The sequence below is a fragment of the Choloepus didactylus genome, chromosome 15 (assembly GCF_015220235.1).
Source record: "Choloepus didactylus isolate mChoDid1 chromosome 15, mChoDid1.pri, whole genome shotgun sequence".
NCBI lineage: Eukaryota > Metazoa > Chordata > Mammalia > Pilosa > Megalonychidae > Choloepus > Choloepus didactylus.
This window is the reverse complement of record NC_051321.1, coordinates 70,285,641-70,302,163: the sequence shown is the minus strand read 5'-3', so window position 1 is coordinate 70,302,163 and position 16,523 is coordinate 70,285,641. Positions and strand designations below refer to the sequence as shown.

General features: G+C 53.2%; 2 protein-coding genes across 27 annotated transcripts in view; both read left to right on the top strand.

Annotated features, from left to right (window-relative positions):
* Positions 1 to 7,724, top strand: part of CAMK2G (calcium/calmodulin dependent protein kinase II gamma) — a 52,525-nt gene extending 44,801 nt beyond the window's left edge. For 13 of the 25 annotated variants that reach the window (XM_037805442.1, XM_037805445.1, XM_037805441.1 and 10 more), the window contains 5 exons: positions 852 to 965; positions 2,950 to 3,025; positions 3,381 to 3,475; positions 4,958 to 5,202; positions 5,672 to 7,724. In XM_037805442.1, the coding sequence (XP_037661370.1) occupies positions 852 to 965; positions 2,950 to 3,025; positions 3,381 to 3,475; positions 4,958 to 5,190 (518 nt within the window). In that variant the 3' untranslated portion in view covers positions 5,191 to 5,202; positions 5,672 to 7,724. Of the gene's footprint in view, positions 1 to 851; positions 966 to 2,949; positions 3,026 to 3,380; positions 3,484 to 4,957; positions 5,203 to 5,671 lie in introns of those variants that run through there. The other 12 variants (XM_037805450.1, XM_037805456.1, XM_037805453.1 and 9 more) reach the window with 5 other exon arrangements.
* Positions 7,725 to 10,003: 2,279 nt separating this feature from the next.
* On the top strand, positions 10,004 to 16,490 carry NDST2 (N-deacetylase and N-sulfotransferase 2). Of its 2 annotated transcripts, XM_037804278.1 has the most exons (15): positions 10,004 to 10,066; positions 10,585 to 10,624; positions 10,716 to 12,060; positions 12,260 to 12,347; positions 12,674 to 12,828; positions 13,014 to 13,199; positions 13,475 to 13,603; positions 13,735 to 13,917; positions 14,011 to 14,107; positions 14,465 to 14,588; positions 14,714 to 14,888; positions 15,090 to 15,260; positions 15,358 to 15,467; positions 15,652 to 15,754; positions 15,853 to 16,490. In XM_037804278.1, the coding sequence occupies exons 3-15, from the start codon at positions 11,056 to 11,058 to the stop codon at positions 15,976 to 15,978; spliced, it is 2,652 nt and encodes an 883-aa protein (XP_037660206.1). In that variant the 5' UTR covers positions 10,004 to 10,066; positions 10,585 to 10,624; positions 10,716 to 11,055; the 3' UTR covers positions 15,979 to 16,490. The 2 variants fall into 2 exon arrangements, with proteins under 2 accessions (XP_037660206.1, XP_037660207.1); XM_037804279.1 differs by lacking the exon at positions 13,014 to 13,199.
* Positions 16,491 to 16,523: the final 33 nt, after the last annotated feature.

Below are 16,523 nucleotides of genomic sequence, written 5' to 3'. Positions count from 1 at the left end.
GTAGCCCACCAGTGTTCTGAGCCATAAGTGAGGCAACCAGTCATTCGGATTTTTCCTGGGACTACCGAGGGGATTCCCAGGATGTGGAACTTCCAGTTTTAAACTGGGCTAGTCCCGGGCAAACCGGGATGAGTTGGTCACCCTGGTCAGACGGCCGTGGCATGAATGATGGAGCAGGGACTGACCTGACGGCTGGGAATCCACATCTGGCCGCCTCTTGGTGGCCTTGCGAGGAGCACCAGCCTGAGCTTGGAGCTGGCCAGGGTGCCACTGGGGAATCTCTGTCCTGGCTCTCTGGTTTGGCCCCTGGAATTGCTTCCTTCCTTAGATGAGGCAATCAGAAAAGATGGAAGAATGTTGTGGGACAGAGCCGAGAGCATGCCCAGGGGCCACAAGGGGGTACCAAACCTTTGGGAACCAAAAAAATAAAAAATAAAAAAATAAAAAAGATAGAAAGCACAAAAGAATTGTGCCTCCAGGGCTGCCAGGATTAAGATCAACTAAAGTCAGTTTGGGGGATGCTGGCAGAGTAGGAGCCACCTTCACTGCTGGCTTCTGGACCCTGTGTCCCAGCCCCCTAGGACCTCTTCTCCGTGGGCTGGCTGTCTTACGACTCCTCCAGAATCCCCAAGCCCAGGGCCTGGCATGTTCCTGGGGCTCTCGGCGGGGAGGCCTCTCTGGCAGAGGCAGCGGCGTGGGATGTGATCCAGCGTCCCCAGCAGCCTGAGGCGCCCCCTTGCCCCGGCTCTGCAGGGCCGCGGGCTCGGGTCCTGTCCGGCTTGCTCGCTCACCTGCCTTGTTCTGTTTGTTTTGGCTGCTCTGCCTTGCCCTGCCCTGCCCTGGCTGGCTAGCTGCCCCGCTCCGCACTGGGAATGGCAGCTCGGGGCCTGAAGGACGGAGCTCCCGGGACAGGACAGCCCCCTCTGCAGGCATGCAGCCCCAGCCTTCTCTCTGCTCCTCCGCCAGTAAGTGTGAGGGAGGCACGTTCTGGCTTCCGTCTCCCTGGCTCGTCCTGAAGCCCCTCAGGGACCCCCACGAGAGCTGTCCGCCCAGCCCAGCTGTCCGTCTCTGCTAGCTTCCGGAGCACGGCCTCTGCTAGGGGTGGGAGCTGTTTGGAGGCACTGTTAATACCAGCTGGGGGGCGAATTAGCCAGTGGCCCATGAGCCTAGGCCCAAAGAAATACCAGGTGAGTGGGTGGAAGTGCCTGGCACGGAGGGGGGGGGGTCGGAAGTCCTGGGATATGCTTGGTCCTTGCCAGGAAGAAGGGTTGAGTGGGAAGTCAGGTCCCAGGTGGTGGCTGTGGTGGGTAACAGGAAACAAGCAATAGCAGAGAAATCGTGTTGGGGCTGTGGTGTCTCCCGAGTCCCAGCATTATATTGTGATTAAGAGCATGGGATTCAGGGTGACACAAACCCGAGTTCAAATCCCAGCAACACAACCTCCAGAAATGTGGGAAGTAGCTTAGCCTGCCAGACCTTTGGTTTCCTTGTCTGTATAGTGGGGGTGCAGTGGTACCTAACTCAGAGTGTTGTTATGAAAAAGAAATGAGATCGTAGAACGTCTTGAGATGATGCCTTGCTGCATAAATGGTAGCTGTTATTTATATTTTTTAGTTATATCTGTGTAGCGGGTGCCTTTGCCTGATTCTTTTCTTCCCACCATCTCTCCTTCTAGAGTTTCTAAACGTAATCTTTACCCATAGGGCCCCAGTCAGGGCCTCCAGAAGGGTTTGGTGGGGTTGGAGAGGGGTGTGTGCGTGTTTGTGTGTGTGTGCGTGTGTGTACCTGCTTGCCTCTTTAGAATGTGGATAGAACATTGGTTCCCGGAACGTGCTGTTGCCTCACCCACCTGATAACGGCTGAGGGCTCTGGGGCCCCTCCTGGCTGTCCCTTTGCCTGCGCTGCCCCTCCCAGCTGTGCTCCTTGGCTGTGCTGGCCCAGCAGTGCCATGGTGGGGCTCTTCTAATGCTTACATTTGTCTTGCAGCCTCTCGCTTCTGTGTGGCCTGTGCCAGTTTGGGGCTCTGGTCAGGGTTAGCCTGAGCTCACTGTGAACCATCCCTTAACCTGGTGGGAGCCCTCTGCTAATAGTGGCGCTCCCTGTAAGTGAGCTGCCTGTGAGTGCAGGACGTCACCAGCAGCCCCCTGGCTTGGGGGTGGGGGTGGGGGGCTCTTACGGCACCAACACTGCCTGCCTGCCAGTCTGAGGCTCGCCTTGGTTTTCCTGAGGGACACGTCCTGGTATGAGAGCCGCTATGAGATTTAGAGCTTTTCCAAGGCTTGTCCAGGGTAAACGAGCCGTCTCTCTGATGAGAGGCTGTCATGAGAAGAGTTTTTACAGCTCTGAGACCCCTCATCCCAGAAAAGCCTTGTAAACCTGTGAAGGAAATGGGCAGGGTGAAGAGAATTAAGCATCCATCATAGGGCTCTGTTCACCCTTTCAGTGCTCTCATCCCTGGCTGGGTTCTGCTCTCTGGCTGGCTGCTGCCCGGGGCTAGGTTCTGGGCCACTGAGTGAGGGCTGAGAGAGGGGTGTAGTTACTGAGACCTGACTGAGCCCCTTCGGGTGAGAGAAGGGAGCGGGCGGTGGAAAAAGCCATATTGGGAGATGCTTCTCAGAAAGGCTGAACCTGATAGAGATGGGATACGCACACTCCAGGTCTGCTTTGCTGAGACCTGGCTGCAGGTGGTGAGGGAGGCAAAGACCAGAGATGTGTGACCGATGAGTGGGCTCCAGGAGGAGGGGTCTTTGGCTCCACAGATACCAGAGACGGGGAGATGGAGAGAAAGGTGGGCTTGCTGTAAAGAGCCTTAAAGACAGAAGAAGGATGTCTATGTCAAAGAGATCACAGGGGACTCTTGGAAGCATTGGGAAGGGTTCTCTGTCCCTGGGGATCTTCCCCAGCCCCACACAGGTAAATCGGCTGGGTGTTTTCTTTTCCCCCCTGCAGTGCGAAAGCAGGAGATCATTAAGATCACAGAACAGCTGATCGAGGCCATCAACAATGGGGACTTTGAGGCCTACACGTGAGTAGAGACCCATGTCCTTGAGACCCAAGTCATCTCTCCCTGATCCCCAGAAAGCAGCTGCAACCCTGGGAGAAGGGAAGGCTGAACCTTGGCATAAAGAATCTAAGTTAAACACCAGGCCCCTAGCCTGAGAGCCCTTCCTGGTAGAGACCTTGTGATTCAGCCCACCCTGGTGCTTTAACCGAGTGTCCTGCAGGTGGGCGGAAGTGAGACTGAGTGATCCAGCAGGCAGACCCCTAAGATCTTGGCAGTCTTGTTAGGCCTAGTCCCCGGGCATGGGACAATGCCAGTACCAAGGAAAGAAGACAAGTGGCTCCTGCAGAAGTCTGATGGGCTGCTTTTTTCTCTGCAGGAAGATATGTGATCCAGGCCTCACTTCCTTTGAGCCCGAGGCCCTTGGCAACCTCGTGGAGGGGATGGATTTCCATAAGTTTTACTTTGAGAATCGTGAGTGGGTTCGTGCTGCTGATATACTCCTGCTTGCCCCTCACCCCCTCCACTTCTGTCCCCGCTCACCTTCTCCTCGTCCCAGTTGCCTGCTTTTCCCTTATTTTACCTGCCTGTCGTACCCCTGATCTGTGTGCTTACTCCCTTTCACCCTGACAATGGTCTTAAAGTAGCACCTCCGAAGGCACTGCTCCGGAACCCGTGTGCCCACTGAAGCTGGCAGATTCCAGAGCTGCCTCCTGGCACAGTTAGGTTCCCTGTATTTCTTTAAGCCTTGCCCCTTGCCAAGAAGGATTGGAAACCATTTGAGATTAGGTCGAGATGATCTCTATTGTAGATTTTCACAGGAGAGAATTAAAACCAGGACAAGATTGTGCAAGCAAGTGAACAGGGCACTGTTGGTGATGGGCGGGATTGGAAATTGTGGTTAGGATCCTCCTGAATATCAAGGGATGTAGGAGTCTTGGATGGGGGAGCCGTGGGCTGGGGTGGTAGAAAGGGGGAGTCACACCAGACAGTCTCAGGGGACATGAAGAAACTGAGTCATTCATCACCTCTTCCCTTGCCACCAATCACACATCTTTAAGATCTCTCCTCTCAAGGACTGCCACCCCCCCCCCCCCCAATTTTTGACTCTTTTCCACTTTATCTTGGATCTTCCCCATCCTGCCCTGAGTTTCATCTTATCACTGTTTTCTCTACTGGTTTCTGCGTCTCAGTTGTAAATGTAAACCCTAGGCTATCTGAGTAATTCTCCTAGTCAGCAGCAATTCCAGAGCTCATCGAAGCTCTAGGGAACGGCTCCATATAACACTTGAATTGAGCTACAATGTGAATCTCAATAAAAACAACCCAGTTTACACAGTGTATTCTGCTCATGGAATCCAACTTCATTTGCCTTTCCCCCCAAGGATCTTGGGAACCCTGAGCATATCCTGAGCTTGGTGCTTTGGGGACTCTATGTTAACTTCAGTGCCTTTTTTCTTTTCTTTTTTTAGTCACATCAGTTTTGAGTGTTTTAAGTTCATGATTTTACTTTGTGGCTCCAACCAGGGGCAAACCAACCCTTAGGAAATCTAAGCACCGGCCTGGCAGAGTTGAAAGACATAGGCTTTAGTTAGAGTCAGTTGATCCTGAGTTCAAGCCTTGTGTGATTTGGGCAGTTTACTTAACCTCCTTGAGGATATTTCCTTATCTGATAATGAAGACAATAATATCGACCAGAGAGTACAGCTTGTGCATGGAAAACCCCCAGCACACTGGCTAATTAAAACAGTAGCCGCTTTCATCATTGTTACCCGGCTTTCTCTTCTTTCGGATAATGCGATGGGGTATCCTGGGCTCTGGAGGGGATCTGGGGAGCTTGGAGACTCTCTGAGTGGTTGCTGGAGGGTGAGACTCCTAAGTGCGGGCTGGGAGGAAGACACGTGGACGCCTAGGCCTGACGCCCTCCTACCTGCCACCCTGCCCTGCCCCCTGCAGTCCTGTCCAAGAACAGCAAGCCCATCCACACCACCATCCTGAACCCACACGTTCATGTCATCGGGGAGGACGCCGCCTGCATCGCCTACATCCGTCTCACGCAGTACATCGACGGGCAGGGTCGGCCTCGCACCAGCCAGTCGGAGGAGACCCGGGTTTGGCACCGCCGGGATGGCAAGTGGCTCAATGTCCACTATCACTGCTCAGGGGCCCCTGCTGCACCGCTGCAGTGAGCTCAGCCACAGGTGCACCTGGGGGACTGAAGGGGGACCTGGGACAGGTGGGGTCAGAGGAGGAAGAGGAGGTGGGGACATGGCATTGGCGGGTGGAGACGTGGGCCATCCCAGAGGGGTGGCAGGGGCTGGCAGTGAGGTTGTAATGAATTATGCCCTGAGGTCGGACAGATTTGGGATGGGCTCCATGACTCCAAATTGGGTGACCTCGGGCAGATTACTTCCTCTCCCTAAGCCTCAGTTTTCTCTGCTGTCAAAAAGAGGGAAAGAACGGTGCGTGCCTCACTGAGTTGTTGTGACGGTTAAATAAAGCACTTAGTAAGTGCTCAGCAAATGTGAGGCAATGTTGTATTTCAGCTTTAGCCCTTCCCCCATCCTCCACCTTCTCAGGCAGGCTTGGCCATGTGATATGTCCCTAGGACTCATCTGTGTTATGCTCATTGTCCTCTGTTCCGTTCCCATGTTTTCTCCTGTTTGACAGGGGCATTAGGAGATCCCAGCTGGAGGTTGAACCTTCGCAGCCAGTGGCTCTGGAGGGCCTGAGTGACAGCGGCAGTCCTGTTCGTTTGAGGTTTAAAACAATTAAATTACAAAGCGGCAGCAGCCAATGCACGCCCCTGCATGCAGCCCTCCCGCCTGCCCTTCGTGTCTGTCTCTGCTGTACCGAGGTGTTTTTTACATTTAAGGAAAAAAAAAAAAGAAAAAAAGATTGTTTTAAAAAAAAAAGGAATCCGTACCATGACGCATTTTAAAATCACCGATAGACCTTGGGTCGGCAAGAAGGCAGGAGTTTGTGTGACGCCCGTCCTGGCATGAGCAGCGGGCTCACCCACCAGCCCTGAAGAAAAGGGGAGCTCAACTTCTGGCCCCTGTGGACTCAGGGGGACCAGGCAAGAACTCTGACAGAGCTTTGGGGCCATGACATGATTGTAGCCCCTGAGGTGGCCTACCCACCCCAGGCTTAGAAATGGACTTCTTCAGAACTTGCTTCGACACATAGAAGGAGGCTGTGGAGAACATCGTGGCCATCAGACCTACTTGGGAGAGAACGCAGAGCGCCCAGCCTGCTACAGAGGCAGCTGAGAAGCAGTGGCCTCAGGACTGAGGGCCCGGACGTTGCTGTACTGTTCCATTTAGTGTAGAAGGGAAGAGAATTGGTGCTGCAGAGTGTGTCCGCTACCAAGCTGATGAGCAAACCTCGTGTTAGTCTGACATGCACTCACTTACTCATCCACTTCTATAGGATGCACAATGCACGCGGGCCCTGATATTGAGGCCTGATCCTTGCAGCTGGGAAGGGGGAGGGGTTGCCACTTTGCTTCATGTTTGTTTTCTTATAACTAAGCAAAAAGAGAGCCAGGCCCTGGTTAGAGCTCCCCCTTGTGGCCTTTGGCAATTCTGTTTCTGTGCTGATTTGGACCGTCTTTGGCAATTCTGTTTCTGTGATTTGGACCATCTTTATCTTGCCTTTTCCTGGTGGTGGTCCCCGTGCTGACCCTCATCTGGGCCTGGGCCCTCTGCCAAGTGCCCCTGTGGGATGGGAGGAGTGAGGCAGTGGGATAAGAGGTGGTGGTTGTTTCTATGCATTCAGGCTGCCCTCCGGGCTGCCTCTCTTCTTACTCTTCCCTTGCTGCACGCCCATCTCTTTTCCTGTCTTTGAGATTGACTTGATGGCTCTGGCAAGAGGAGGTCTCCTCTTTAAAGAGGCCTCTTTACTAACCAACTAAAGTATAAACTTACTGCTGGGCAATCTGCATGGGCATCACCCCCTTCCCACCTGCATGCACCCAAAAGAGGTGTCCAGAGTCACCACCTGTACAATCATTGTCTTTCTCTGTGCTCAAGGAGTCCCATTCCAGCAGGGAAAGATCTATAAGCAGATAGAGGAGAAGATAATGGGGAAACAATTGGCCATGGCCTTGGTTTCCCCAAAACAACCATGTAGAGTTGTCTACAAAAATATCTGCACTTTGAGGGTAATGGTGGGTAAACCCCAGCTCCTTGGAACTACCTTCAGCAGGCATAGGAGTTGGGGGAAGAGGCAAAGCTACAGGTTTATCTTGGAGCCAGCTGAGAAGAGAGACAACTCATGGGTGCTGGTGCTTGGATTTGGCCGAGCTCCTCCGAGCACCTCATGCATGCTCCAGCCCCTGGGCCCTACCCCTTTCCTGCCCTGCAGCCCGCAGTGCCAGCATGCAGACACCTTCACCACAGGGTTTGGATTTGCTGGCTTGAAGACAAATGGTCTTAGAGTTCATTGAGACCCATAGCTTCATAAGGCTGCTCCAGCCCCACTTCTCTAGCATTCTTTTTCCTCTTCTGGGGCTAATGTCAGCATCTATAGACAATAGACTATTAAAAAAAAAATCACCTTTGAAACAGGAAATGGAAGGCATTTGATGCAGATTTTTTGCATGATGACATAGAAATAATTTAAAAATAGTGTTTGTTCTGAATGTTGGTAGATCCTTCATAGCTTTGTTACAATGAAACCTTGAACTGAAGATATTTAATAAAATAACCTTTAAACAGTCCATCGTGTTACTGCTGTTGGAGGCTAATGGCCAGTGGCTTTGATTTTAGTAGCGTGGGTTATGAGGCTTCAAGATGGAAGGATGTACACCTTTTCCCACTCCTGAGCCCACTTTGGAGTGAAACTTCCTCATAAACTCTTCAGCCCCCAGCCCGTCCACCTGGCTACCGAGGAGTCTGGGGTGGGGAGGAAGGATGTGGTCCATTAAGGGGTGGGTGTGAGTCTCGCCCCGCCCGCATCAGGGCCCGCCCCTCAGTGGGCCGGCCCGCCCGCCCCCTCGGCAGGGCTGAGTGGACGAGCCCGTGCTCTCGGCCCGCCCCTACTCCGCCAGCCGCGGCGCCCGACGCGGGCCAGACTGTGCCACCGGGCCGGGAGGCGGGGTGCGCCTCTGAGGGCTGGGCGCGGAGCCGTCGTCCCAGAGGCCGCGGCTTGGCTGAGCGCTGGGGAAAACCGCTCGGCTTCCCGTCATCTCGGCCGCGCGGCTGCCAGACCCGAAGCCAGCGAGGACCCGAGCGGGTGCCGAGAGCGGCAGCGCGCCGCCTCCCCCGCCTCGGTGGGAGCGGTGGTTGGGCTCGCCTGCGACCGAGCGTCCGCCTGGATATGGCGGAGCCGCCGCGACGCGGCCCGAGGCCTGAGAGCCGGGAAGCCGGGCAGCCCCGGGACGCGGCGGAGCCCGGGGACAGCGGAGACGCCGCCCACCCCGCCGGGTGAGCCACCCTTGAGGAGAACCCCCAACTCAGAGTGTGGTCTCCACAGACGGCCTCAGTTCCTCCCTTCATACGCTTCCCCTCGGTGTTGCCACCACAACCACCCGCAAGAACGTCCCGGGCGGCCCCTCGGTGCGGCCCAGGGCGCCCCTCGCCCTCCGTCCTGTCCACCAGCCCCCCTCGTGGCTGCCCATCGTCCTCAGCTCGCCCCTCACTGCGGGGCCCCTCCTCCCCTCGGGACTGCCAGCCTGGTGCCTGCCTCGATGTCATCCCAGACTCTCCTCAGCGCGCCCCTTGCCCGTCCCCTTTAGTGTCCCACATCCAAGGCGCGCCTCATATCTACTTGTGACCTCATGTTTCCCCTCAACAGAGCCCCTTCATCCGTGGCCCCGGCGTCCCAGCCCACCTTGCGCTGTCCCCGGGCGGTGCCCCTCCTCCCGCAGCCTCCGTTGCTTGTGGCGGGCGCAGCCCCACACCCCCGGCCCTCACCCACCCCTAGCAGTATTGCTGTCTCCCAGCCCAGGGCGGGGCGACCCTTTGGTTTCTCCCTCATCAGTAACCCCATTGCACTCCCAGCTCCCCATCCCCCAGTGTTGTTCCTCCTTGGGCATGTACCATCCCACTCCACACCCAAACCCAACAGCTCCCTCAACACCCCTTCCCTAAATATTGCTGCTTTTCCTAGGTATGAAGCTAAAATGCAGTGGTTAAGAGTTCGGGTTCTGGAGCCTGACAGGCCTGAATTGGCATCCCACTTCCTCCACTGACTGGCTGTGATCCTGGGCAAGTTACCAAGCTTTCCTGGGCCTCAAATTACTCATATGAGAAATAGGCATATTACTAGTACTTACCTCCTAGGTCTGGTGTGAGGATTATATATATGTAAAGCTCTTGGAAGAGTGGCTCTCAATAAATGTTGACTGTTACTGTTAACATTATGAGTAATACATCCTGAGTATCCGCTTAACCTCAGTGACTTCTCACTCCTGTGTTTTTCCTTCTAATTCTTAGGATTCACCCCTTCCGCTCATCATTTTGATCCTATCTCTTAGCTCTCTTCTCATGTCAGTTAATGTTACCCAGGCCAAAGCTGAACTCTTCTTAAATCATCTCTCAATTCTGAAGGACCCTGTCTGTCTAATCACCCCTGAGATATGTATGTGTGGGGGTGGGCAGTAGAGAGGGATTGCCAGCAACTGGCCTTACTAGGGGTGGCTAAGGTGGGGAGAGTGGCAGTAAAGCTTCCAGAAGCAGTCTGTTTATTTAAAAAAAAAGAATTTTTAAAAGTCTCCAAATTAGGTCTTAAAACTGTTTTCTGATCACACTGTCCTTATTCTTTCCCCCTCTTGTTGGTTGGACACTACTTAAGTTCCTGTTGCTCTGTCATCCAGCCCCACTTAGAGCTTTGTTTTTGTAACAGGACTCCAAATCCCTCATGTCTCTCTAAGGGAGCTCAGGGACCCCTCTGATCTGTTAAGGTATGGGGGTTGTAGTGAAACCTAGGCAAAGCGAGGAAGGAGAACTGGAGTGGACAGAGAAAGGGACTCTGAATTTAGCTCTCTGACTTTTCTCAGGTCCCAGTGATGTGACCTGCTCTGGGGCTACTTTGATATCTTCTGTCCTGACACTGGCACAGGTGAGGTGAAGGGCAGTAGGTGGGTATCTTTTCATAAGCAGTAGAAATGAGAGTCTCCAAGTTTGGGGCTTAGAGGTTAATCAAATTATTAGCTAGCAGCCTCTCTCTTTCCCCTTAAATTCCCCCACCATAGTGTCCACCTGACTGCAAATTCGTTAGTGCTGTTAGGCTGTGATATTGGCAGTGATTGATAGGGAAGATTAAAAGACTCATGAGTTCCCTCTTATCTGATATGTCGTTAGAACACGAGACTTCTGGGGCTTTCCATCCCTTCTTCCTAGAAAGACCAGATCTCTGGCTGGCTCACCAACTGCTCATGTCAGGGGCTAGGAATTTCTTTCCAGCCTCCTGGGCTGTTTGGCCTCTTGTTGATAGGAGATTTGTTCCCTTCCAGTGCTTGAGTATTCTTGTTTGAGCTCTGAGTCTACCTCAGGGAGGAGAATTTGGACAGTATTCTAAGAAAGGGAATGAGCTGCGAAACCAAGGTATGGAGCTTAGCTTGTGTTCTTCTTCTGTAGGAGCTTGGTTTTGGATAACAAATCATCCAGTGAGCAGGAGGTAAGAGAGATGGGGATGGTAGTGGTGGTGGCGGATAGATTAATGACAGTTTCAAGGGGAGAAGTAACCCAGGAATTTCTCTGTCTTTCAGATAGTGTGGGCAGTGATTGTGAACTTTGCTGACCTCTGATGTGAGGAGCTCATCCAGGGCCTAGGGTGGAGCCTGGCCAGATTTGTAACCTGAAGCCATGGGCCAGGGTGCCATGGTGACCTGAGACCAATGGACTCTGTTAAGTTGCCCCCTGCTGTCCCTTCTACCTCCCCTACCCTCTACTAAGGTGACTTGCCTCCACCTCTTCAGGAAACTGACTGAGGGAATCCCTTTCCCCTATTTTCCCATCCTTTCAACCTCCTAGAGAGCCTCAGCCTATAGAGCTCCTACCTCTCCCATCCCCTGAGGTGGTTCTTATCCTTGCTTCCCCTTCCCCGCCATGCTCCAGCTGTGGAAGGTGGTACGCCCAGCTCGGCAGCTGGAACTGCACCGCCTCATACTGCTGCTGATCGCTTTCAGTTTGGGCTCCATGGGCTTCCTGGCTTACTACGTGTCCACCAGCCCCAAGGCCAAGGAACCCTTGCCCCTGCCCTTGGGAGACTGCAGCAGTGGTGGGGCAACTGGCCCTGGTCCTGCACGGCCTCCAGTCCCACCTCGGCCCCCCAGGCCTCCAGAGACAGCTCGAACTGAACCCGTGGTCCTTGTGTTTGTAGAAAGTGCATACTCCCAGCTGGGGCAGGAGATTGTGGCCATTTTGGAGTCTAGTCGTTTTCGTTATAGTACTGAGCTGGCACCTGGCCGAGGGGATATGCCCACACTGACTGATCATACCCGTGGCCGCTATATCTTGGTCATCTATGAGAACCTGCTTAAGTATGTCAACCTGGATGCCTGGAGTCGGGAACTTCTAGACCGGTACTGTGTGGAGTATGGTGTGGGCATCATTGGCTTTTTCCGAGCCCACGAGCACAGCCTATTGAGTGCCCAGCTCAAGGGCTTTCCCCTTTTTCTACACTCAAACCTGGGGCTCTGGGACTACCAAGTGAATCCTTCTGCCCCCTTACTGCATCTCACGCGTCCCAGCCGTCTGGATCCTGGGCCACTGCCTGGTGATGACTGGACCATCTTCCAATCCAATCACAGCACATATGAACCAGTGCTTCTTGCCAGCCTCCGGCCAGCTGAGCCACCTGTGCCAGGAGCGATGCCTCGCCGGGCCCGGCTTCCTACTGTGGTACAGGACCTGGGGCTTCATGATGGCATCCAGCGTGTGCTCTTTGGCCATGGCCTTTCTTTCTGGCTCCACAAACTTGTCTTCGTTGATGCAGTTGCATACCTCACTGGCAAGCGCCTCTGCCTGGACCTTGAGCGCTACATCTTGGTGGACATCGATGACATCTTTGTAGGCAAGGAGGGTACCCGCATGAAGGTGGCTGATGTTGAGGTCAGTCCTTTCTTTTTCCTCACTCAAATTTCCTTCCTTGGAAGCTGTTTGAAGCTTTGTCCTATCAGTCTCCCTTCCTTGATTCTAAACTTGTCGTAGGTACTCCTTGCCTTTCCAGGCAGGAATAACACTACTTCTCATTTTTCTTCTGCTCAGTCTGCTTTCTCCTGATTTCTCATGTCCCTGCTACCCTTCCTAGGCCCTGTTGAACACCCAGAACAAACTCAGGACCTTGGTCCCCAACTTCACCTTCAACTTAGGCTTCTCGGGCAAGTTCTATCATACTGGTGAGCTTATCCCCCTGCTTCTTCAGCATATTGATCTTAGTTTGGTCTATCCTTTCACTGTCTCTCTCCCTGGGCAGACAAGTTGGAGAAAAGGAGCAAGGCTTGGGATCAGACTTCAGTGAGGAGCTAGTAATGGGTGTGAATTTAGGTTAGCACGGGTGGCTGGAGGGCAGGTTGGCAGTGCAGCAAATAGAAAGTCTTAGGTGGGTAGGGGTCAGTAATGTCCCTGGGATGGAAAGTGGTCAGTGTTTTAGAACAAAGGAGAGCACAGGGGCTGACTCGCTGTGGGCGATGGGTGGGTGTCAGTGGTCAGTATGTGGTCATAGGGACAGAGGAGGAAGATGCAGGGGACGACATGCTGCTGAAGCACCGCAAAGAGTTCTGGTGGTTCCCCCACATGTGGAGCCACATGCAGCCACACCTGTTCCACAATCGCTCCGTACTGGCTGACCAGATGAGGCTCAACAAACAGTTTGCGCTGGTGAGACCCTTGGATCCTTTCCCCTTATTTTCTCCCAAAGATAATGCCTCCTTTGCAACCTTCCCCTAAAGGGGTACCCTTACCTTACCCTTTCTGTTTTTCTTTCTGCGGAGGCATCCCCACCCTCTTTACCCTCTATTCCCCAAACCTCACCGGGTCCTGGTGAGAGTCTATGCCATTCCCAGGAACATGGGATTCCCACGGATCTGGGTTATGCTGTGGCCCCCCACCACTCGGGCGTGTATCCCATCCACACGCAGCTCTATGAGGCCTGGAAATCTGTGTGGGGCATCCAGGTGACCAGTACTGAGGAGTATCCCCATCTCCGCCCTGCCCGCTACCGCCGTGGCTTCATTCACAATGGCATTATGGTGAGGGACTCGCAATACAAATTTGAATCAGTCTCCCAGCATTTAGCCTTCAACCTGTATTGCTCTATGTCCAGTCAACTACTAGTCCAGTTTCATCCACCTAATAGGGGGTAAAAAATTGTAACCTGCACATAGCAAGAACTTTCCTGCTATAACTTCAGGCTGAGTCCTCGACAAACCAAGGAAATTCCAATGCTTCAGGACTTTTGTCCTTCATCTAATTCTTATTCTACTTTTTAAATCTCATCTATCCCTCTTTCTTCTTCCCCCTCCAGGTGCTGCCCCGGCAGACTTGTGGCCTCTTCACTCACACAATCTTTTATAACGAGTATCCTGGAGGCTCTCGTGAACTGGACCGTAGCATCCGGGGTGGAGAGCTCTTTCTGACAGTGCTGCTTAATCCGGTAAGGTGCTGAGAGGAAGGGCTAGAAGATTGGAGAGCCAACGTGTCTGCAGGCTGGGGCCTTTGCTCACCAAAGCTGATTCTGAGGTAGGGTAGACTCCACAAATATGACTTGCAGGCACCCCCTTGCAGATCAGCATCTTTATGACCCATCTGTCCAATTATGGAAATGACCGGCTGGGCCTGTACACCTTTGAGAGCCTGGTGCGCTTCCTCCAGTGCTGGACACGACTGCGCCTGCAGACCCTTCCTCCCATCCCTCTCGCACAAAAGTACTTTGAACTCTTCCCTCAGGAGCGAAGCCCCCTTTGGCAGGTAAGGTTGGAGCTCAGGCAGACCAGAGACAAGCTAGGTGTAAAGTCTGGAGAGAAAGAGAGGCTTTATCTGATACTTTGGTCTTCCCTTCAGAATCCCTGTGATGACAAGCGGCACAAAGATATCTGGTCCAAGGAGAAAACCTGTGATCGGCTCCCCAAGTTCCTCATTGTAGGGCCCCAGAAGACAGGTGAATCATTCTTAGTCAGCTTCTCTTGCCCTGCCTTAAATCCAAAGGATTCTTTTGCCAAGGAATTCCCTTCTTGTACTCACCCACTCATCAGCAGAACACTCACCCTCTCGTCAATCCTGTCCCTGGACAGTGATTCTTCAGCCTAGTTGTACATCATAATCATTCGTGGAGTTTTTTAAAGATCCATAAGTGACTGATGCACAGTGAGAAGGTTGAGAACTACTGTTTTAACCCTTCCCTGGGCCTGTCTCATCATTGCTTCTCTCATTGTAGTTTGGTATGGGGCAGGGGTTGGGTGGGGTCCTTCAAGCTGGCTTCTCTACCACAGTGATGTAGTCTTTGTCTCTCATTTAGGGACCACAGCTATTCACTTCTTCCTAAGCCTGCACCCAGCTGTGACTAGCAGTTTCCCTAGCCCCAGCACCTTTGAGGAGATTCAGTTCTTCAACGGCCCTAATTACCATAAGGGCATTGACTGGTGAGCTATGACCCCTTGGAATACACCCTTACTTCCACAAAACCTCATTTCAGCTTCTACCAGCAGACACCTCGCCCCTTCATTCTTTGCATATTTCTCTGCCTTTCCTTTATGCTACTTCCCAGGTACATGGACTTCTTCCCTGTCCCTTCCAATGCCAGCACTGACTTCCTATTTGAAAAAAGTGCCACATACTTTGACTCGGAGGTTGTACCACGGCGAGGCGCTGCCCTCCTGCCACGAGCCAAGATCATTACTGTGCTCACCAACCCTGCTGACAGGGCCTACTCCTGGTACCAGGTCTGCCTGAAGCCAGTGACACACTGGTGCTTAAGGGAGGGAGGTGGGGATTGCTAGAGAGACAGAGAGCAATGAGGGTAGGAAAACTAAGCTAGTGCCTTGAGGAGGGAAACCTATGTGTCTGGTCACCAGACCAACAATAGGGACAGAATAATTCTGTCAAATCATCAATCCTTTCCCTTCCTACTCTTTGTCCTTCAGCACCAGCGAGCACGTGGAGACCCAGTTGCTCTGAACTATACCTTCTACCAGGTAGTTTCAGCCTCCCCCCAGGTCTCTTTGGCACTTCGCTCCCTGCAGAACCGCTGTCTTATCCCTGGCTACTATTCTACCCATCTACAACGCTGGCTGACTTACTACCCCTCTGGACAGGTACAATCCCCCAGTAGCCCTCATTGGGATCCCCCCCATCCCCTCCTCTTCCCTTCAGCCCAGAGGCTTCTAAGGAATTCAATCCCTGTCCATTTAGTTGCTGATCCTTGATGGGCAGGAACTGCGTACCAATCCAGCAGCCTCAATGGAGAGCATCCAGAAGTTCCTGGGTATCACACCCTTTCTGAACTACACACGGACCCTCAGGTGGGAGAGCATGACCCAGGGGAGAAGTCTTCTGGGGAAATGGGGGAGCAGGTTGGAAGAGACATGGATTTACCCTCTCTCACAAGGACAGACGTGTCCATGTTAGCTGGGAGGGGTGGTTTGCATTTATGGGGCTTGGATTTCTCTTCCCTCTGCCACCTAATGGCCTCTTCCTGTTGAGCAGGTTTGATGAGGATAAGGGATTCTGGTGCCAGGGACTTGAAGGTGGTAAGACTCGTTGTCTAGGCAAGAGCAAAGGCCGGAGGTACCCAGATATGGACTCTGAGGTAAGTAAAGGCCTGGGGCAAGGTATCCCCCTAAGTCTCCAGGATCTAATTCCATGTCACACTCCTTACTATTCCTGTCCTCATTTTCCTCCTGATAGTCCCGCCTTTTCCTTACGGAGTTTTTCCGGAACCACAATTTGGAGCTGTCGAAGCTGCTGAGTCGGCTGGGACAGCCAGTGCCCTCATGGCTTCGGGAAGAACTGCAGCATTCCAGTCTAGGCTGATGTCCCAGCCTCCTATACTAGCAAAAGGCTCCTGATTCCCTAAGGGGCAAGTCCAGAGCAGGGTCCATAAGGGAGAGTAGAGTGCCCTGGCCCCTCCCTCTTCTACCTCAGTGGCCCCCAGGCTGGGGTGGGTGAGAAGGGAAGGGCTTCCTTTTCCCATAACTCGGGTCTGGTAACAGGACTTCCCTTGGTTCCCCACATCATGGTACTAGGTGCTTATGACCCATGGTCCTGGGAGGTGGGGAGGAGTGAGATGGTCTAGGTAGGGTGCAGAGGAATGTATTAATCCAGTGATTCCCCTCTTCATCCCCAACAGTGTATCTAGCTATACCTGTTTATGGGAGGGACCCCTTGCTGTGGCGCCTTTAATCAGGCAATGAGATCTACCTGTGACCCGGCCTCCCTAATGTCATTCACATTGAATGCGGATGAGGCCGGACAGTGGCTCATGGAGCTGAGTATGAGCCCCAGCTGTGGGCTAGAAATGTCCTTAATAAACATCCTTATTTTTCTGTTTTGCCTGCCTCACTGGGGTGGGAGAAACC